Source organism: Marmota marmota, unplaced genomic scaffold (assembly GCF_001458135.2).
Source record: "Marmota marmota marmota unplaced genomic scaffold, marMar, whole genome shotgun sequence".
NCBI classification, from domain to species: domain Eukaryota; kingdom Metazoa; phylum Chordata; class Mammalia; order Rodentia; family Sciuridae; genus Marmota; species Marmota marmota.
Window position 1 is genome coordinate 18,354,078 of NW_026000019.1, and position 23,484 is coordinate 18,377,561.

Below are 23,484 nucleotides of genomic sequence, written 5' to 3' on the forward strand. Positions count from 1 at the left end.
ATGGGAGGTCTCCCAACTAATGATTCTTAGTTTGTGAATTTAGATGGTCTTAATAATTCCCGGATAGCATGAAGGTATATACCTGTAATCCTAGTTGCTCAGAAGGCTGAGGCAGAAGGATTGAAAGTTTGAGTACAACCTAGGCAACTTAGTATGACTCTGTGTCAAGATAAAACTAGAAAATGTAGCTCAGTGTTAAGAGTGCTTGCCTAGTGCAAGCAAGGCCTTAGGTTCAATCTCCAGTACCATAAATGAATGAATGAATGAGTGAATGAATATTTTGATTCTATTAGGAAATGATGGTCTCTGGCCAAGAAAAATAAACCTAAATTTAGCTTTTGGGAAACCTTGAGCATTTTAGTGCATTTCTTTTTCTTTAGTTTAAGTCAGTATTTCTGAATTTTACAGTGTGTATACAGGCTGCTTCTAATTTTAAATATATACTAAATAAACTGATGTGTTCTGAAATTCTCTGTTAATTTTAACTACTCTTTCCATTTTCAGGAGCCTCCATATAGCCGGCTTCCTCCTCCTCCTCCCCAGCCCCATCCTAGTCTAGATGAGCTACATCGCCGACGAAAGGAAATTATGGCTCAACTGGAGGAAAGAAAGGTTATCTCTCCACCTCCTTTTGCACCTTCACCAACATTGCCTCCCACATTCCATCAAGAGGAAGTAAGCACATCTTTTTCGTTTTTTATTAATTTTTCCTTTATCAGTTTGTGTGTATGTGTGTGTCCTGTTTAAATAATCTTTGTATATTCCCAAGGTTATCTACCTATTCCTAGAGTTATCAAGGTATATGCTGTTTTCTTCTAAAGATTATTTTATTTTATACTTAGATGTATAATCCATCGAGAATCCATTTTTTTTCTTTTTTAATATCTTTGTTTTATTTATTTATGTTTTTATGTGGTGCTGAGGATTGAACCCAGTGCCTCATGCATGCAAGGCAAGCATTCAACCACTGACTACAACCCCAGCCCTTAGAATCGATTTTTTTTATATAAACTGTGTTGGGGTCATGATACTTTTGTGAGTGTGGGGTGTGTGTGTGTGTCTCTCTCTAAGGGTAACTCATTTATCCTGTACCATTTAATGAAATCAGCATCCTTTCCCCCTTGTCCTGCAGTTACCTTGTTATAATGAGGTGACCATTGATCTGATTGTCTTACACCAATACCATGTATCTGCCACCCCTATCACCTCCAGCCACATTCCTTTAATGTAGTTTTATTTATCATGTTAGCCAGTTGCAGCATGCACACCTGTAATCCATTGGCCCAGGAGGCTGAGGCAGGAAGGTCCCAAGCAACTTGATGAGACCCTGTGTAAAATTAAAAGGGCTTGGGATTGTATATTCAGTGATAAAGTGCCCCTGGGTTCAATTCCCAGTACTGGGGAGTCAGGGGGAATTTACATAATTTCACAAAAATATTTGCTTCAGTTTTGATTAAGATTCATTGAATCTCTGAAGCTGTGCTGGAACATGTGGTAGCTAGTCCAGGGGCTGGAGGTATATATCAGTGGTAGAGTGCTTGCCTACCACATAAGGCCCTGGGTTCAATCCCCAGAGCTGCCAAGAAAAAGAGGCAGGAGGAGACTCATCCAAATTGAAATGTGCTATAAGCACATTTTTTAGTACCAAAAAAAATATTTTATTTTTTACTATCTGGATATATTGGGTTAAGTGAAATGCCTGTCTCTCTTTTATTTCTGTACCGAAGATTGAACTCACCGGCACTTAACCACTGAGGCATATACCCAGCCCTTTCTGTATTGTATTTAGAGACAGGGTCTCACTGAGTTTCTTAGGGCCTCAGCCTCCCGAGCCTCTGGGATTACAGGCATGTGCCACCATGCCCAGTTGTGAAATGCATTTTTAAGATTAATTTTGATGAATGCAATGGCATCTAGCAAATGGGGAAAATGATGCAGGAGAGGATCACAAGTTCAAGGCTTAGTCTCAGCAACTTGGTGAGACCCATTTCAAATTAAAAGGCAATAGGGGCTGGGGATATGGTCAAGCACCTCTGGGTTTAATTCCCTGTACCCCTCCCCCTCGCTAATTTTTTTTTTTTTAAAGATTAATTTTAACTGGTGGAGCTCTTGTCTAGTGTGTTCAAGGCTGTGGGTTTGTTTTCCAATACCACCCCAAAAAATTTAATTTCACTGTTTTTTTAATTATTTTTTAATGTGTCTACTAGAAATTTAAAACTATGTATTTGAGTAAAATATATTTCTATAGAATCGTGTTGTTTTAGATCAATTTTGAAAGAAGTGACATCTTTAGAAATCAAGTTTCCATGAACATGATCTCTCTCTCTATTTGTACAAGTGATTCCCCACCCCCCACCCGCGCCCCATGATCCAATGGAGAGTCTTGCAAGTGCCCTACCACTGAGCCACACCCTCAGCACTAATGTTTTTCTGAACTACTTTAAATGGAATCCTTTCTGAAATTTTATATTCTATTTGTTATTAACATAGAGAAATTAAGTAGACTTTTGTGTATTCTGCTCTTTAGCAGGCTAAATTTCCTAATTCTAATATTTGTTAGTGGGTTCTTTTGGGTTTTCTGAGCACATAGTCATGTCCTCTGAATAATTACCAGCTGTTTCCTTTGTATTCCTTTTGTCTCTTGTTTATACTCCAGAATAATGTTGCATAGAAGTATAATAGCCGGTATTCTTTACTCATTGGTAATTTTTGAGTAGGTAAAGCTTTTAGTAATTCACCATTATTATGTTTGCTCTAGGTTTTTTGGTAGGAGATCTTTATCAGATTAAGTTTCCATTTATTGTTTTACAATTTTTGTGTTTAACTTAGTAATGAGAACATTAACAGGATGGTAATAAAGAAAAAAAAAAGCAATACAGGTAGTCAAAGTTGGAAAAAAACAAGAACCCTAAAATAAAGCTGCTTAAAACAAACAAACAAACCAAAAGCTGGTTAATGTAGTAGGCATGGTAGTATAAACCTGAAATCCCAGCAGCCGGGGAGGCTGAGGCAAGAGGATCTCAAAGTCAGGACCATCCTTGGCAACCTAGGGAAGACCCCATTTTTTCAAAATGGGCCAGGGAGGTAGCTCTGTGGTAGAGTGTCTCTGGGTTCAGTCCCCACTACTGAAACAATATCAAAAACTAATTAATGTACCATAGGACAGTAAACCATAACTTTGGATTTTACCTTCTTTGTATTTCTACAAAACAGTGCTAATAGTTATTGTGAATGAATGTTGTCTTGCATCTTTTTAATGTTTATCTGATCTGTAGTGATACTTATTTTTCCACTTCTGCTGTTGGTATATTTTTTTCTTGGTTGGTCTTGCTATGGATTTGTTCATTTTATTTGTAAAACCCAGCTTTTTGCTTTATTGATCTTATTTGTTTGTTTGTTTTGTTTTGTTGTTTTATACATAGTACTTAAGCTTATAGTTATATATGTTTTTTGAAAGACAGCACATAGTGGACATTTGGTAAATAATAACTGTTTATTTTATATTTTAATTTTCATTAAAATTAACAATAATGCCTCGCTGTTAAAGAACTTTATATAGAACTATCTTAGGACATAGAAAACTCTACATATTTAAGCTTCAATTTTTATTATAAACAGCTTACATATAGTTGTACTAAATTCAAACATTATAGAAATACATAACATAGAAATAATTTTCCAAAATCCTATTTTCTGTAGCTACTGTTAATTTGTTATGTATTTCATTTTCTTTGTGATCCTATACTAACATTATTTTCTACTAGGATGATTTGATCATACATTTTGAGATTTTATGCCTTTGTTTTGCATTTTTTTGCTTACAGTTTATTTTTACTTAACTAGTTACTCTGTATGTTTATATACAAAAATTTATCCAATTCCTTTAACAGTTGCATAGCACATTATATTTGGGGTGAAAAGGGTGTGCTTTTTAGTAGATAGTATGTTTTAAAAGCTAGCTGTTATACATGAAGTTTGAAGATGAAGGGGAAATATAAAGGGGATAAAATTTTTAAAAAGTGGTAGGGCAATCAAAAGGAAAGATGTTTTGAACAATAGAAACAGAAATTGTGGTTGAAGTGAGTATTGATGAGCACATAGCCTTGCTCAGTGCAGAAGGCTATACTTATGACTCAGAAGAGATCCTTAAGTATAAGACTTAGATCCTCTTAAGTGTACCAGCAGCCCATAGAAAACAGTAGATCTACATATTCTTGTGATAAAGTGAAAGCAATGTTAAAGTTCTTGTTCTGTTGTGGTTTAGCTTTGATTAGATTGTATCTACATTTTTCTCTATTGAACTTGAAGAATTTATGAGACAGTGTACAGGAAACCACTTTGAAAATGCCAAATATTACATAAAAGTGAATATAACAATAGCTATTCTCTTACTAGATAATTGCAGAACTTACATTAAGAAGATAAAAATTATGCATATTATCCTTTTTACATCCTTGAATCATCCTATGGACCAGAATTGATATTCAAGATAGGAATTATTGCTGTTAAAGAGATTTTAATAAAGAATTGTTACATCTGGGGCTGGGATTATGGCTCAGTGGTAGATCTCTCGTCTAGCACATGCAAGGCCCTGGGTTCGATCCTCAGCACCACATAAAAATAAAATAAATAAGATAATGTGTCCAGTTACAACTAAAAAATAAATATTAAAAAAAAAACGAATTGTTACATCATCATCCACTGCACTTTAAACTGTATTTAATGTTTTTGTTTATCTGTTATTAAAGACAGCATTGAGGGGGATCTAGGAAAATCATGCCTTAATACATATTTGCTTAAATGTTGATTTCATCTAATGTAATGAAGAAAAGGATGGGCAAACCTGTAAAATTCTGGCTTGATTCCTTGTAGGAAACTGAGATACTTCTTTTTGACCTCTCAATAACAAAGTGTGATGGCTAAAAACACCATTCTTTACTAAAGCTATTCGTTTCATAAACTATAAAAATTGACACTTAAAAGTCAAATATACAGGCTAGGGTTGTGTCTCAGCAGTGGAGCGCTCGCCTAGCATGTCCAGGGCCCTGGGTTTGATCATCAGCACTACATAACAATAAAGTAATTGTGTTCAACTACAACTAAAAAATAATATTTTTTTAAAAGTAAAACACTTTATTGCTTCAGTTTAATGTTCTGAGAAATTCCTTGCTTTCTCTGTCTTGTTACTCATAGACCCATTTCCTGTTTGTTTTTTTTTGTTTGTTTGTTTATTTGTTTGTTTTGTTTTGTTTGTTTTTCTTCATCTATAGTTTTTGGATGAAGAATTGAAGGTAGCTGGGAAATACAAAGGAAATGATTATAGCCAATACTCTCCTTGGTCATGTGACACCATCGGCTCCTACATTGGAACCAAAGATGCAAAACCCAAAGATGTTGTGGCAGCAGGGAGTGTGGAAATGATGGTATGTGTAATGGCTAAGCCATAATTAATACAAATCAAGAGACACCAAGTAAATTTTTACTCATTATAGTCTAGACACAAATAATTGAGCTTTGCTTTAGAGTTTCAGATGATAGTCTTCTCTGCCGTTGAACTGCATTGAAACTATATGGTTCTTTTGTTTCATTCAAGTAAAAGTAAAAATTTATTATCTAGACAAAAGAACATTTATTATATTTCTGTGCAGGTGGTAATTTCCCACCAATTATTTAGAACCCAAGCTAAATTGTTTTATGTAATTAAGATTTTGGGCTTCACCAAATAAAACTTTTTTACAGCTCTAAAAAACAAAGTTGAATCTAGTGAATAAGAGTATTATTTGAGTCAGAATTAAAGCTGATTTAGTTTCAAGTGAGCTCTGACATTGAAATTTATTATACTTAAGTTATCTGTTTTATCTTAATTGCCTTTTTATTTTTTAAAGAAATGAAATTTTCCAGAGTTTGTGGCAGGAGCATTGCAAGTTTGAAACCAACGTGGGCAACTTAGCAAGACTTTGTCTCAAAAGTCTGTAATGGTTGAGATTAGCTTGGTGGTAGAGTGCCCTGGGTTCAACCCCTGGGCAAAAAAAAAAAAAAGATGGTAATCACTTATACACTGGTAGCACTATAAATAAATGGTTTAATGTCTGTAGTATAAACACAAATAAATGACAGCTTCCAAAAAACAGAGATAGGGATATAAAGGACAACAAGCAAAAACAAGCCTTTAGGTGTTGGGTTTATATAGTTCAGTGCTGTGGTACTTCCCTAGCACTTGTGAGGCCCGGGGTTTAATCCCTAGCACATGCGCACGCATACACACACGCCTTTGTGTTTTTCTGTGGCATGATTCAGGAAACATTGCATTTAGGCCATAAATAAGCCTTTTCACTGGAATAAGATGAGGAGGTGGAGTTAAACAGGAACCCTTGTTTTGGACATGGTGTACTTTCTGAAAGGATTATTACATTAAAAGTACATGCATACTATATTATAACATATATCATGTATTAATATTATTATATATGATATTTTAGGTATTACCAATAAATTTTAATATTTTTTTAAGTACATATGTGGTGGGGGGTTGTGGCTCAGCTAGCACATGTACTCCCCCAGCACATGTGAGACCCTGGTTTTGATCCTCAGCACCACATAAAAATAGATAAATAAATAAAGGTATTGTGTCCAACTACAACTAAAAAAAAAAAAAAAGTACCATATATGCTATCAAAATAAAGCTAATTTCCCCTAAATCAGTCAAGAATAAAAATGTTCTTAACACAATCTAGGTGTAATCTAGATGTAATCGAAAATCTCCCACAGAGGTGCAAAAATTCTAGCTCAGTGTTTCTCAGAAACACTAATCTGTATACACATTACCTAGGAATTAATATCTCTCTACCACCCCATATATACAATTTGTATGTATAACATTATACATCATATATATGTGGATAAATACATGTTTCCATCAGGTGCTGTGGCATATGCCTGTAAATCCTGGCCACTGTAGGGAGACTGAGGCAGGAGAATTGCAAGTTTAAGGCCAGCCTCAACAACTTAGTAAGACCCTGTCTCAAAAAAATAAAAAGGGCTAATGGTGTAGCTCATTAGTAGAGCATTTAACTAGTATGTTTAAGGCCCTGATTTCAGTCTACCACAAAAACTATCTGTGTGAGAGTATATTTGTATGTGTGCATACTTGGTCATGATATAAAATATATTTTTGACTATGAGGAGTGGTCATTGGTCTAAAAGGCAGTGTTTTATATAAGACACTAAAGATTTCAGTCTTACCAATATGGGCATGATGCAACCTTATTACAGAACGAGAAGAAATTATGTTAGAGATCTAAATGTGGGGTAGACTTCTCATTCTGCTTTTTTCATCAGAATGTGGAAAGTAAAGGAATGAGAGACCAGCGATTGGAACTTCAGAGAAGAGCAGTAGAAACCAGTGATGATGACCTCATCCCATTTGGAGACCGACCAACAGTATCTCGGTTTGGTGCCATCTCTCGAACTTCCAAAACGCTATATCAGGGTGCTGGCCCAATGCAGGCTATGGCACCTCAGGGAGCTCCCACAAAATCTATTAACATTTCTGGTAAGAATCTTCAGAGGTATGCTGACCCAAATTAATATTCGTGATTCCCAGTTTAACTCCTCTTCCCCGTTTACTGCCAGTGCTTTCAACGATTTTCTAAGTCAGTAATTTTCAAATTTTTCAAATTTTTATGTGATTATATCAAAATTATACCAACTATTATAAACAACTGTAATCCACCAATAAAAAGCAAAATAGTAATAATTTAAACAGAAGAAAAAATATAAAAACTGAAGGTTCTATGGGAAAGAAACAAACAGCAACACCCTATTTACCATTTTGGTAGATGACTTTTTAGACAGCTTTATAGGGAATATGTCTATACTTTTTAGAAGAAGAATCAAATCTGCATCATACTACAATAAATCATTCACTTACAGATTACAGTCCATATGGAACCCACGGTGGCTGGGGAGGTTCTCCATATTCACCTCATCAAAATGTAACTTCTCAGGGACACTTCAGTGAGAGGTATGAATCATGCTTTTTACTTGTACAGATCTTTAAATTTTCAACCTATTTTGTTTTTTCAGTAAGTAGCATTTTCATAAAATAAAACTAAAATTTATTTCATGCTTTTCCCACAAAAGGGAGCGAGTATCCATGCCAGAAGTAGCCAGTCATGGAAAACCCCTTCCATCTGCTGAGAGAGAACAGCTACGACTAGAATTGCAGCAACTGAACCATCAGATTAGCCAGCAGACTCAGCTACGCGGATTAGAGGTATTAGCCTCTGAAAGTATAGATACTTTTTCATTCCAATTTTTGCAGTGTTCTCAGATTTTAAATGGAGGAACTTTTGAGGTATTATGAACATAAAACTTTAAGGTCTTTTCCTTAAGGATTGGTATAGCTGTCCATTCATCAAAGAATTCAGTACTAGGTTTAATTCTGGGATAATAGGAAATATAAGAAGAGCCACCTACAAAGAGAAAACAGTTTATCTAAATTTCCCGGCAGGAGCTTTTATTCTCTGGTGGTACAAGTTTAAGGTAAATGTTTATTTATCAACAAGTACTTTTAGCTTTAGAAATTTTTAAAATTTCTCTTATTTTATTTAATCCTCAGCTTTTATAAATCTTTAGAAGGTAGAAACTTAGAACTTTAACCTATAATTCCTATATAAGAATATAACATGTTTCATTTATATAGTTATTTACAGTTTATAAGTTATAATCACACATTCCCCCCAGTGCTGAGGACCCAGCACAGGGCTTCACATACTCACACAAGGTAAGCAACGGTATTACCACTGAGCTACACTCCCAGCCCACTACCACATATCTTATTTGACCCTCATAATATCCTTGAAATGGTAGGCAGGTGGTATTGCCTCCCTCTTCTGATTGTGTGAAATTTTCCTATCATAAAAACAGAAGGCTGGGCTGATGGTACAGTAGTACAGTGCTTGCCTACCATTTGGGAGGCCCTGAGTTTGATCTCTAGAACCACAAAACAAAAATCAAAATGCTGTTTGCTTATGTTGGTCTTTAGTTTCATTAAAAGATTCAGATCTTTGTTCCCACAGGGTGCAGTACTCCTTATCCTCAAATTTATGGCTTTTTGTCTTGTTGGAGTTTCTAGAGCCATTTTCTATATCAAAAGAATATTAGGGGGGCTGGGGATGTGGCTCAAGCAGTAGCGCGCTAGTCTGGCATGCGTGCGGCCTGGGTTTGATTCTCAGCACCACATACAAAGATGTTGTGTCCACCGAAAACTAAAAATAAATATTAAAATTCTCTCTCTCTCTCTCTCTTTGGGCGGTGGCACACACCTGTAATCCCACCAGCTCAGGAAGCTAAGTCAGGAGGATTGTGAGTTCAAAGTTTGCCTCAGCAATGGTGAGGTTGTAAGCAACTCAGTAGGACCCTGTCTCAAAATTAAATACAAAACAGGGTTGGGGATGTGGGCTCAGTGGTCGAGTGTCCCTGAGTTCAATCCCCACTACCCCCAAAAAACAAAAAAATAATATTACGGGGCTGGGGTGGTGGCTCAATGGTAGAGCACTTGCCTAGCATACATGAGGCACTGGGTTTGATCCTCGGCACCACATAAAAACAAACTAATGTATCCACCTAAAATTAAAGATACATAAATAAATAAATATTTTTTTTAAAGAAGAATATTAGGGTCTAGGGGTATAGCTCAGAATAGATTTCCTGCTGAACATGCACAAGGCCCTGATTCTATATTCGGCACTGAAACAAAGAGAAAAGAAGAATATCAGTATTATTTGGAAGCTTACTGAATATTTAACTTTTTATACTTAAAAGTCTTAGTCATTTTTGAGGGTTTTGCTTTGCTTTGTTGCTTTGTTTTGTTTTGCAGTACTGGGGATTAAACTTGAAGGGCACACTGCCACTGTGTAACCCTGTTTATTTTATTTTTGGGACATGGTCTCACTAAGTTGCCAAGGCTGACCTCAAACTTATGATCCTCCTGCCTTGGCCTCTTGAATCACTGGGATTATATACATGCACCATTGTGCCTGGCTGCCGTTCTTGAGGTTTTATTAAGATTGTAGAATTTACCTTAGAGAAAATTAACAACCAGTAAAAGAAGAAAGCTGGGCATGGTGCTGCACACCTATAATCTCAGCTACTTGGGAGATTATAGAGGCCAGCCTGGGCAATTTAGTGAGACTGGGGGATAGCTAATAGCTAGAGTGTTGGCTTAGCATGAGTGAGACACTGAGTTCAATCCCCAGTGCTGTTTAAAAAAAAAAAAAAAGAATCATAAAAGGTAGGGGGAGATACACATTAATAGTTGACTTCTCTTTTAAATAAGAAAGTATGGGGCTGGAGTGTGGCTCAGTAGTAGAGCACTTGCCTAGTGCTGGGCGGTGGCACACACCTGTAATCCCACCAGCTCAGGAAGCTAAGTCAGGAGGATTGTGAGTTCAAAGTTCGCCTCAGCAATGGTGAGGTTGTAAGCAACTCAGTAGGACCCTGTCTCAAAATTAAATACAAAACAGGGTTGGGGATGTGGGCTCACAATATAAAACAATATATTGTATCCATCTACAACTAAAAAATAAATATTTAAAAAAATAATTTTTAGCCAGGTGTGGTGACAAACATCTGTATTCCCAGTGACTTGGGAGGCTGAGGCAGAAGGATCCCAAGTTCAAGGCCAGCCCCTGCAATTTAGCAAGACCTCTCAAAAAATAAAAAAGAGGTAGGGATATAGCTTAGTGGTAGAGCACTCCTAGGTTCAATCCCTAGTACCACAAAAAAATAGAATTTATATTATATCTAAGATGAAATTACTATTTATCTAATTTAAATACCTTTTATTTTTTTTCAATTTACATGGTACTTGAAAGAGATTGCACTTTATGTTGCATCATTTTTATTGCAAATACCTGGGTGGTAAGGTTAAATAGCTGTGGTCTGAAAATGGACCTAGTTATTCTGTGCATGGTGAAAGTGTGTTGACATATGTATGTTCTTGGCTTTATACACTAGGCCGTTAGTAACAGGCTGGTGTTGCAGAGGGAAGCAAACACCTTGGCGGGACAGCCACAGCTGCCGCCGCCTCCTCCAAAGTGGCCTGGAATGATCTCAAGTGAGCAGTTGAGCTTGGAACTGCATCAAGTGGAAAGGGAAATTGGGAAGAGAACCCGGGAACTAAGTATGGTGAGTGTTATGATGAGAAAGAAGAGGGAAAGTGAAGTGAAACCTGTGTGGTGTGTCACATGACTGTAGAGTTCTTGAATCATCTGGAGCTCGTCTAAGGCATTCTAATGAGTAGAATAATTCTCATGAAGATGAGCTTCTGCCTATGTTGGATCCTTCCTCTCCTTACTCTCATTTGGTTTGGATGTATTCTTTGTTGTAGGATTCTTTAGGGAAAACATGGTGATTAATTAGGAATTCTTAAATTTCTGTTTAAAATATCAATAGGGAAGGAGATGAGATGATGTTTACTATTTTGCATTATGTTATATAAAGATATATTTACCAAGTAACATTCTTTAAGTATTTATTTTTTTTAGTTGTAGTTGTACACAATACCCCTATTTTGTTTTTATGTTGTGCTGAGGATCGAACCCAGTGCTTCACACGTGCAAGGCAGGCACTCTTCCACTGAGCTACAGCTCCAGCCCCCAGCCTTTTAAGTTATTGATGACCTATTTTTGTGAGTGAGATGCAGTTCTCATGTGTCTTTTCCATGTTAGTTTTGATGCATTTTCCCCTATGGCCAAGCATTAATTCCTAACAAAGTTTTTTACTGTGTTGTCTTCTTCTCTTTGTTTTAATTTATATTAAATATAGCCTTATGTTTTAAATGATAAAAGTAATATATTCTAGTTTTTTGGTGCCAGGGATTAAATCCATAGCAAACAGGTGGGTTGTACCCATTACACTTTTGTGTGTGTTTTTCTTCTAGTTTGCCTGTTTCCTTGTTCTTTTATAAAACTAAATGTAGGGGCTGGGGTTGTGGCTCAGTGGTAGAGTGCTTGCCTAGCATACATGAGGCACTGGGTTCGATTCTCAGCACCACATACAAATAAATAAAATAAAGGTCCATCAACAACTAAAAAATATTTTTTTAAAAAATGTAATTTCTGGATCATCAGTTTGTATCATCTGTATTAATCTTTCCCATTAGCACCATTAAATACAAGATAACTGGCTTTTATTTCCTTCTCTTTCAAAGGAGAACCAGTGTTCTCTGGACATGAAAACCAAATTGAATACAAGTAAGCAAGCAGAAAATGGACAACCAGAACCACAAAACAAGGTTCCAGCTGAGGACCTTACATTGACATTCAGGTAAAGAAGGGGACATTTTCATAGTCTTATTAAACAAAAAAATATACAAAAGAAAAATAATGCCACCTATAATCCCAGCTACTTGGGAAGCTGAGGCAAGAGGAATTTGCCAAGGCCCTGACTCAGAATAAAAAACCAATAAGGCTGAGCATATATCTCAGTGGTATAGTACCTCTGGGTTCAATCCTCAATATGGCCAAAAGAAAATATTATGTTTTGTGGTCATACCAGAATACCCTTTATAAATCTTTTGGTTTGGGCTGGGGTTGTGGCTCAGCAGTAGAGTGCTCGCCTAGCACATGCGAGGCCCTGGGTTTGATCCTCAGCACCACATAAAAATAAATAAGTGTGTGTCCATCTACAACTAAAAAAAATAAAATAAAATATATATAAAAAAATCTTTTGGTTTGTTTAGAGTTTTGTTTTGTTTTGTTTTTGTTTTTTGGCACCAAGGATTAAACCACCCCTGGTTTAACCACTGAGCCATGTCCCCAGCTCTTTTTCTGTATTTTATTTAGAGACAGGGTCTTGCCAAGTTTCTTAGGGCCTCGATAAATTGCTGGGGTTGGCTTTGAACCCACAATCACCCTGCCTCGGTCTCTGGGATTACAGGCGTGAGCCACCACGCCCAGCTAATGTTTTGATTTTTTTAAATAACATTATTTTATGTATATTCAGAGCAGAATATTTTTATATTAATCTAGGAGTTATAGAATTTAGACTCAGGGTTGAATTATCTTTTAATTCCTAACAAAGTTTCTTACTTTGTTATCTTCTTTATTTTAATTTATATTAAATATAGCCTTATTTTTAAATGATAAAAGTAATATATTCTAGTTTTTTGGTGCCGCGGATTAAATCCAGAGCCTCATGCATAATATTTGCAAACTTTAACCCTAAGCTACATCCTTAACACCACTCCTTACATTAAATATGTTATTAAAAAAGATGTAAGAAATTGAAAGTTTTAAATCAAGATAACTTTTTATTTTATAAATTTGTTCTTTTTAGATATACATGACAGTAGAGTGTATTTTGGCATATGAAAACATACATGGAGTATAGCTTATTCTAACTAGGATCCTATTCTTGTGGTTGTACATGATGCAGTTATCCTGGTCGTGTATTCAAATATAAGGCTAGGAAAGTTATATCAGATTAATTCTACTGTCCTCCTATTCCCTGCCCCCAAGATAAATTTTAAAATCCTGTGTGGTGGGACATGGTGGTACACTTCTGTAATCCCAGTAACTAAGGAGACTAAGGTATAGGAGCATTGCAAGTTTGAGGTCAAGCTGGGCAGTGTATCAAGATCCTGTCTCAGAATTTAAAAAGAATGTATCTTAGTGCTTGCCTAGCTTGTGTGAGGTCTGGGTTCAGTCCCCAGTCCTGAAAAAAAAAAAAAATTGTTTTTTAAATATATATCACTTGTAATCCCAACACCCAGAGTTAAAATTTTTCCTATCTTTTAAAGTATTGGGAGTGTTTAGCCTGTTGTTTTTGCAAATCTACCCACCTACAACCCTGCCCTCTAGGTTTTGATTGATCTGTCCTATTCATATCCTGTTACAGCTATGGAAAATATATATCAACTATCCTGAATAATCCTGCAATAAATAATGTTGAAATTAATTGCAGACCTTTAATTATTTTATTAGGCTACTTTGAGTCTTTTTGAGTGCATAGTCCTGAGTTGACCTTCTGATGACAGCAAGAATTTCTAATACCCTGTTATTTTCATTCTTGGCTTTTGGCTATTTTAAATCCATGTGTTATCTTAGATTGAAAAGAATTTCCTAGGGCTAGGCATATATTCCAGTAGTTAGTGCTTGCTTTGGGCTTGATCCTCAGCACTGCAAAAAAATAATCTATACTAGTAAACTCGCTAAATCAGAAGTCAGCACTTTTTCTAAAAGACCATTTGGTTAAAATTTTAAGGTATGGGCTTTATAGTTTTTGTTGCATCTTCTAACTCTGCTCTTAATAGTAGCAGACAATACATAAATACATGAGCAGGCTATATTCCAGTGAAACTTTATTTACAATCAGGAAGCTACCTACTTTTATTTTGCCAACCCTATATTAAAACGTGAATGAAGAGCTGTAAATTAAAATTTGGAATCCATTTATATATTTTTCTATGGTATTCAATGATGACCCTGTTGATTTTATTCTACTAAATAATTGATTTTTTTCCTCCTCTTTTTAAAAATTGTAACTCCTTTTTTTTTTTTTTTTTTTTTAATGTTAACAGTGATATACCGAATGGATCAGCCTTGACACAAGAGAATATCAGCCTCCTGTCAAACAAGACCAGCTCTCTGAACCTATCAGAGGACCCAGAGGGAGGAGGAGATAACAATGACTCCCAGAGATCCGGAGTTACTCCCAGTTCTGCTCCCTAAAACATGAGGAATCCTAATATTCTCTTCTGCTCCTAATCAATTTGGGTAGAAGAATGGATGACTTCTAAATGTGTTCTCTCTAAGAGTGGTCAGAGAAATCCAGGAAAAGCACCAGAGGCAATGTGTACAAACACCACTACTAAAAACAAACCCTGCACATAGTTCACGTTAACGCATTTTTTTTTTAATTTAAAGAAAAAGAAAATTAGCAGTATCTGCAAGCAATTCAGATTAAATTTGTTTTTGTTCTGTGAATGAACTTTATTTTAATAACTTTGGACGCCTTGGATCCAGGGCTTTAAAAAAAGATGATGATATTATATATACACTCTGTTTGATTAATTGTATGATCTTAATGAAGTAGGTTTTTCTTGTATTTTGGTATTATTACATACCCAGTGTATAATTCCTTACCTCCAGTCCTTTCCAACTCTCACCACTCCTTAAACTAAAACAGACAAAAAGCACTGGTGTTTCTTAGAATTCTGTGGTGCTTGAGAAACAGAGACAATAGACTGAGTTACTAGAAAATGTGCAGCAAACTAAATTTCTCAGACCTGTTATTTAGAATTTTTTCCTTTTTGGATCACTAGGTTCATGGATAAAAAAATGTTTTGCTATGACATTAAAACTTTTGTTGTTAACCAACCATTTAGAAGGGTTTTATTTTCAACTTTTAAGAAAGAGAATTAACAGCTAATGTTTTAGCTCCCTGTTAAGGATCCTTTGCATTCTATTAATGTAATCAGAAAGGCAATTCAGTGTGTCCTTTTTGATGAGATTTAAATGAAGATTAAGAGTGAAATGTAATTTGTTAGCACTAAAAATACACAATTAGTATATTAGCTATTGAGCTCATGGTTGGAAATTTGAAGCTTTTTTTTTATTATTAAACTTTGCTAAAATCAGAATGCTTAAAAACAGGACAATCATCCATGTTTTAAAATTAACACTTTAAACAGGGACACCTTTTTTCAGTAAATGAAATATGGACACATTATTTCTTTTACTCTCAAAACTTACAAAAGCATAAAATAAAACCCCTGTGTACTGGAGCCCTCGGATTTCAAAAAAGATTTGGCAGATATAAAACTGCCTGAATCTTAAGGCTGGTTTGTGAATTGATCACTGCTTGCTATCCCAAATTATTAGCATAAATAAGTAGTAAATATTTTGAAATCAATTTTCATAGATTTGGATTCCAGCCTTTATAAACTTTGTTCAAGAAAATTTTGCAAAGAGGAAGAATTTTTTTTTTTAATTTTTAGTTCTGCTGCACATATTCTGATACCCTGAGTCTATACTTAACCCCTATAAAGCATGTTTTGTGGGGATTATTTCACTCTCTCTGTCCACTGTTTGCCTGATATTTTTAGTGTCCCTTTTTGGATTATACTACTAAATCAGAAAGCACTGGTTATGTAATAAGTTACTGCATTGCTTTGGTTGGGTAAAAGCAAAAGTTTATATTTTTCTTGTTTCTTATATTCTTAACCCTTAACTCCTGCTGAGGTCCTAACAGCCTCAGTCTAAGCTCTGTGTCCATTATATTATTAACTGAAACAAATGGGGGTGGGTGGGAAGGGTAATACAGTCCTGCCATTGCCTACCAGTAGGAGAGTCCAAACCGAACACTCTTTTGAGTAGCGATTATTTAATTTGCCCAGTCAAGGCACCGTGTTTATATACTATTTCACATTGAATTTGATTATGCCCTACAGACCTGGCTGGTCAAGGATTTGATATACACATTTGGCTTGGGATTCGAGCTTTCTTTTTTATTTAAATAAAAATTTATATATATATATATTATATATATACATATATACATAGCTATATCTGTATATATATTGGGTATGTTTTAAGGATTTCTTCGCATGAGCGCAGCTGTTGCGATAAAATGACTGATTGGGAGGTAGAAGCACTGAACGAAGGTGAGGCATTTTTTCAGTTGATACATACATTTCCTTTTTTTGAAAAAATACATTCATACATTTGCTTTTTTTGACCTTTTTAAAAATAAAAACCCTATTATATTTACACTTTAAGTACTTATTGTTTATTGGGAGAAGGAAAGAAACTTTTGTTATGTCTGACAGTCTTAAGAATTTTAATTTCTTTATATAAAAGCCAACATTATTTGCCTCCAACCTTCTGTAGGCAAATTTGGACCTATCTTATTTCTCCTTTGGACATGTCAGATAATTCCTAAGTTTTAGAAGCAGTTGGTTTATTTTGGAAGTTGGAATGATTCTGCTATTAGAAAAGAATTTATGGGTAATGATTTTTGTTGAGGTTAGGAATAAAAGTAAAGTAGTTCCATTCCCCTAGTAACTCAAATTCTTTCATTCTTGTTCTTATTTTCTCCATATACACTAATGCCTTTTTTTAAATGTATTTTCATTTGGGGGCAAAAAAAAAAAAAGTCTTTTCTGGCATGAATTCTAGCTATAGCCCTTCCTGTCCCCACACTCTAGAGGCAGTCTGTTTGGATAGAAAAGCAGAATGTAGACCATCTTCTTGTTCAGCTGTTTTAAATTAGCCATTCTCCCTTACCTGCTGGAAACTGTTACAGCTTTCCTAGTGCCCTCCAACAGGTTTGGGAATTTATTAAAACCCCTAAACTTGGGGGAGGAACATTTTGTTGTTGTTTTTCTCTTGGATATACTTTGTGTTATGAGGAGCCAGTAAAGGTAAATGGCCTATTAGGGCATAACCACTTGACTCTGTAACTGCTTTTTTATCAAAATCTGGAAAGCATTGATTTTTTTTTTCCTGGCTTTTTAAATTTATTTGTGCCTTTAGAGACATTAGAAGTGAAACCAATCAGGTAGGAAATATAGTTTTTTGTGCTTCCTTTTAAAAATTAGTTTCTTCTGGAGATGATCTTGTGCTTTTCAAAAGCAAGTCTTGGAAATCTCAAATGAACTCCATCAACAGTTCTGAAAGGGTTAAGATAGGAGTAATGAGCATTGTGTTCACTCTTGTTTAGATAACAAAGTTAGATTTTATTATAAAGAGGAATAGAAAAAGTGTTTTGGATTATTTTTTCAAGGGGTTTCTGGAAAAGTGTAGAAGAATTGAGAATAAGATGTCCAGGCTCAGTTTCCTGTCTTACATGTAATTTTTTTTTTTTTAATTTATAGATATTGTCAAAAGGTAAGTCTAATAGATGCCCTTTTTTTGGCTAATGTACAGAGCCTAAAGTGACCAAAGATCTATTCTTTATTTTCTAATTGAGAAGAAGTTAGTTATAGAATAAGTTCCTAGTAGTAATATTACTCAAATGATAATGACACTATTCTTAATGTCAACTACTCAGAATGTATAGAAATTGGTTTGGTACAGCATTAATGTGGGTGATTCCCTTCTCCCATCTTATTTCCCTTCCCTTTTCCTACTTTTCCATGTATTTATTCGTTTGCCTGAAAGATAACAAATTGATATGATTCTTATTTGCTACTTTGAGTATGTAACTCCATCAGATTTTTGCATGGGTCCCCATTGTTGGAGCTCAAAATTTAATTCCTAAGTTTTCCCATGAACGTTTTGTTTTTTCCCCTGACCCTTTTCCATTCTGCAGTTTCCCCTTGACTTACCCACTGCCCTTCCCAATCTGTAACAGTGACAGTTTGCTGCCTCAAAACAGAGCATTCAAATGAATTCGCTTAGCCAATAACTTCTGTGAAGTTGCCTTTTCTAATGGTGTTATTACTCAGTGATGCACAAATGTGGTATTTGCCCTACTGGTAGGCAAACAGAGGTCTGGTTAAGAATGGTAACCTGCTGTTTTCTTTAAGGGAGAGCCAAAGACTTGTGCTTTACTGTTTTGGTTTGGGGGGATGCAGTAGCCATTTTGATTGTGAAACCTTTTAGTATTTGTGAATTGACTGTACTGTGTAGATTTATCTAAAGTTAACTGTTAAAGTTAGCTGGCCTTATAAAATGTAAAAAGTAATGGAAATTCATCATTTTTTCTAAACCAGTGAATGTCTTCTTTTACAATATTGAGTAAGCAACCACCTGCCTTTTTTGAGACTATCTTCTTATAATAGCATCTCCCATGGTTTTGTTTTTTCACTTGTGCCTGAAGGATGATACACTCTCAGGATGGTCAGGTCATGGAACTGGGTAATCTTCCTGAGTATCTGGCTAGTGAGAAATAATTAATTGTAGTCAGATTCAGAGAAAAATAAAATTCTTTTCACTAAAGAGGATTCATTTCCTTTTACATATATATAATATATATATATATGTATACACCCATGGTGGTGGATGGAAGTCTCGCTATCTTTTTTCCACTTTTTTTCATTTTAAAGAACTGAGTAAAGGCTTCATAGATATCTGTAAAAACCACCTATAATGATATTTCATTAGGAGAAATGGCCCAGTTACTTTTAGAAGAAATTAATAACTTGTCTGAAAATTAACTGCAGTGTTCACTTAAACCTTTATCTTAAAAATAGTCCTAGTTCATTAAAATTTTAATTGATGATACATGGTTACAGTGTTGTAAAGTGATCTCTTCCCCTGGAAGTTAAAATCAGAGCTGCCAAATTAAAAACAGATTGTATTCAGCTTTGGGGACTAAACAGACAAACTGTCTACTGCTGGTATCATTGTCCCTCATGCCCTCTGGCTGATCCACATCTACATTTCTACCTTGGACAGCTTTTATTTTTATATTTATTGTTGCTTCAGCTCAGCTTTATGAAATTTTTCTGCTGAAATGACTTATTGGGAATTGTAGATGAATTGCAGTTAATTTTTTTTAAATTCTCAATTCCACTTTTCTGAGCCACTTAAAGCTGTTTTGTCAAAAGGTACTATTTACTAGAGTAAATAACTTAAGATTTGAAATTTTAAGATTTTTGTTTTTGTGATTGCTAAAAGTCTTTTCACAGTAAATTCTAATTAATAAGTAATACTAGCTATAATGTTAATTAAGAATAAGAAACTGCCAACACCAGGAATAAGTGACACCTTTTATTAATCAGTAATGTTCCCAATAGGTGGGTTTTCAATACTGCACTGAGCAGAGTGGGTCCAGAGCCCTTTGCAACCATGTGTGGTCGCAGGGTTACCTCACTACTGGAACCCTGGTTTTCAGAGCCTCAGAGTTTTCAGCCAAACACTGAATTTCCCCTAAATTTTGTCCTGAGCAAAACATCCCTAAAGTAATATTTATTTTCACTAGAAATTAAGGCACAACAACCCAAGGTGGAAAACTTAAACCTGTAGACAATATTGTGTCTAAAATGTGTGTTTAGAGAAATAAAATCCTGTGGAGTTTGTTATCCTAATGTATGTTTATTATATACTAGATAACGTGACTTGTTTTCTTATATTGAAATTCCACTGTCTCTGGCTTTTCTTTGGTTTTGTGTTCTTGTTTTTGTTTTTGTTTTTTTTTTTAACTCTAAGCAGACAGCTCACAAGTCTTTGGCATCCGTTTTAGGTTGTACACTCAGAGTTGTCTTATAACTGGAAACTGTCAGGTGGGGCATGTGAGAGGGTCAAAAAAGGGTGGGAACAAATAGTGGGTTGATAATTGGATGGTTGCTTTTTTTTTGGCCTGGGTTTTTAAAAAATTAAAAATGCTTAGTGTTACCTCTCTTCATTATTGGTTGCCTTTCTCACAATAATATCTGAATTAGCCCATAAAATATTCCTTTGATTTAAAGGCATTTTAAGCTTTTTTTGCCTCTAATATTTACCTTTATCTGTTCAATTGAAACACTATCTTCAGACTACTTTTTTCAGATGTTGCCTGCGTGTTCATACTTACCCCTTTTTCATCCTTTGTCTTTTTCCCACATTCTGGGAATGAATAGAACTTGAAGAAAAATTTTTTTCTTTCATTTTATTTGTTGGTCATGGACTTCATTAGCTTTATGATGAATCTATGACTTGGAAACATGAACAATGGAAAAAGTGAATTAAGATAATGAACAAAAACCTTTCACCCACTTAAAACATTTTCCAGTTGTCAGATTCCTCTTGATGTGTGTGGTCTCTTCCCATTGCCCCCTGCAACCCTTTTTTCTCTGCTCAATTGGTCTTTAGGCTCATACCAGTCTCCCAGAGACATTCTGCAGTCATTATCACCTTTTTGGGTGGATTTTATTTTGTTTTGTTTTTTAAAAAAAAATAATAATAACTTTTTAACATTGATGCATATTTGCTTGGGATAGAGCTTGTGTAATTTACCAATCGTATTGATTGTATGTGATTGTGCCCTGCAGAGGTATACTTAACAAGACAAAAATAATCTAGGTGAATAAAGGAGCCCTTGAGATTTGAGTCAGGTTATAAGAGATTTAATGAAATCACTTAGAATTTTGGATAGTAAGAATTCTTTCTCTTATTCTTATAAATCAGTGCTAGATAAAATGTCATTTTTTAAAGGTTTTCTTGCATTCCTGGGTTTGTTTATTTGGTTTGAGGTTGTGTTTTTGTTTTTTTTTTTTTTTGGGGCCTGTCTCTACCCACCTGTTCAGAAATTTTTAAAAACTTAATGTTCAGCCTTAAAGTGACAGCTGATTTTTAATTGCTGAATTTTGTGAAATTTTACTTTTTCCAAATGTTTCCAATTCTTAAAAAAGTGAAAATAGACAATGGATTGGGATTTCACAAGTTGTGAATAATTCCGTAGCATCTGGCAAACTGTGAAATCTTGTTCGAAGACTTTGTAATGACTTATCTGAAAGTTCTTTTGGAATGGGTGGGCAGGGAACCTTGTTTGAAATGGACCATTTCCTCTCTTTTAAAATCTATTTAGTATTTCTAATTTTTAAGCAGCCTTCAGAATAAATGAGGTGGAAAAAAAAATGATAGGACTGTTTAGAGCAGCAAAACTCTGACTGAATAAGTACAAGTTCCACTTTTTGCAGATTTGAGAGGATTAGGGCCATCTTTTTCTATTTTCTATTATTTGTGTGCATGTTGTTTGTATCAAGATGCCACATTTTGTTAAAATGCTATTTCCTTTCTTTATTACCTTGGAAACTGACTCAGCCTCTTGTTGCTCCTAATTAGTGTTTAAGGCTCCCATGAGTTGCAGATAAAAGGATTTATTTTAACAAGTAGAAGGAGGTGATTCACCATTTGGATTGTAAATATATGAACGTGTCTACAAGGTCTTTATCTGCTTTCTGTCAGCATTTATATTAAATGATAAATTAATGAGTAATGTGTAGTCTGTTTTGTAAATGAGTCTGTGTTGTCTTATTCAATCATTGGGGTTATACTCTTACACCGTTTGGGGGAAGTGTTTTGTAGATGAAAAATAAATAAATGGCTAATTTCCACAAGCACACACATACTTGTACATCCCCCTTTGTGTGGATTTCATGAGAATGGGTCCACTGTTAAATATGCTGTGGTCCAGATTCCTTCATTTGATGCACAGTGGTTCTGAGACACAGGACCAGTATTCAGTGAGACCGCAGCTGACATCCAGCACCTTGGTTTTTGTGCCTTCTCATCAGGACCATTTTTGTCCTAAAGCAAAATGGTCTTCTTCTGGGTATCTTCATGAGGCAAAGTATATGTCTTTTCATTCTTAGTGACTTCCTAATTTTTTTTGAATTCCCTGCCTACTAGTCATTCCTGGCAGAGGATAAATGTAAGTTTATAGCCATGAGACCATATACATCAGGCAGCAACTCAATAGCATAAAGGGAAAAAAATGGGAGGAGAAGGGATTATTAATCTATCACTGAGCCATATCGATACCCCTGACATTTTATAGTTAGGGAAATCTGACCAAGTATTGGATATTAGGTGAATGATGGTTTTGTTCAATATAATAATAACAACATGGTTACTAAAGAAAATAATCCACATTTTTTTTTAAAGAAGCAAGAACTGACAATGGCTGGAGTTTCCTTTAAAATAAATATTTTTAAGGAGCTGGAGTTGTAGCTCAGCAGTAGAGCGCTTGCCTCACACGTTACACATGTTGGTTCTCAGCACCATATAAAAAGTAAATAAAGGTCCATCAACAACTAAATAAAAAATAAATATTTTTTTTAAAAATAATAGACATCATTACCAGTGAAGGTTATAAACCTTACCATCAATTAGCAATGAACTATCCAGTGGTGTCACATCTGACCTTGAGGGAAGAGGCCAGAGTAAAGAAAGTTGTTCATAGGAGATGGTAACTGCTGCAGCATCCCTTAATGGTTATAAAAATCCAGAGTGGGAACTGCAAAACCAGACATGTCTTTTTGCACTTACCTAGGCCTATCCTGCTCACAAGCAGTGCACTTTCTGACCTCTTAGCTAACACATAGGCTAGTATGGACTTCAATCCCAGTGCCCAGCAATCTGCAGTGATTAACTAGTATAAACTGCTTACCATCATGTTGGCTCATAGCACAAATGGCTACCACCCTTTTTTGGAATAACTAGCATATAAAAGTGAATTTATCAACTACTCCTCAAATACTTCAGTAGTCCCTCCTAATTTATTGAGTATTCTGCATGTGCATAACAATATAGAAGATAAAGAGAAGATTGTAGAACTTTTTAACATTTTGTTTATTTATTTATGTGGTGCTGAGGATTGATCCCAGGGCCTCATATATGCTAGGTGAGCACTCCACAACCCCAGCCCAAGTACACAGTTTTAAAATAGTGGCAGAGAAGTAAGTTACTCAACCATTGCCATTCTCAGAAAAGTAAGGATCCCTGAGACTATACAAGGAAGAACTCGCCTGCCTGGTCAGCTGTAAGTTGCCTT

The 23,484-nt window shown here is 35.2% G+C and overlaps 1 protein-coding gene and 1 long non-coding RNA gene across 3 annotated transcripts in view; one reads left to right on the forward strand and one right to left on the reverse strand.

Annotated features, from left to right (window-relative positions):
* Rc3h1 (ring finger and CCCH-type domains 1) overlaps window positions 1-21,927 on the forward strand; it is a 52,437-nt gene extending 30,510 nt beyond the window's left edge. For both annotated transcript variants that reach the window (XM_048810017.1, XM_015491795.2), the window contains exons 12-19: window positions 505-675; window positions 5,271-5,423; window positions 7,339-7,552; window positions 7,933-8,023; window positions 8,143-8,275; window positions 11,020-11,190; window positions 12,215-12,330; window positions 14,585-21,927. In XM_048810017.1, the coding sequence (XP_048665974.1) occupies window positions 505-675; window positions 5,271-5,423; window positions 7,339-7,552; window positions 7,933-8,023; window positions 8,143-8,275; window positions 11,020-11,190; window positions 12,215-12,330; window positions 14,585-14,735 (1,200 nt within the window). In that variant the 3' untranslated portion in view covers window positions 14,736-21,927. The remainder of the gene's footprint in view (window positions 1-504; window positions 676-5,270; window positions 5,424-7,338; window positions 7,553-7,932; window positions 8,024-8,142; window positions 8,276-11,019; window positions 11,191-12,214; window positions 12,331-14,584) is intronic.
* LOC107147362 lies at window positions 18,815-22,654 on the reverse strand. The gene is made up of 2 exons (XR_007350014.1): window positions 20,524-22,654; window positions 18,815-18,887 (listed from the first exon to the last, which is right to left on the reverse strand). It is a non-coding gene; the product is annotated as an uncharacterized LOC107147362 (long non-coding RNA).
* Window positions 22,655-23,484: the final 830 nt, after the last annotated feature.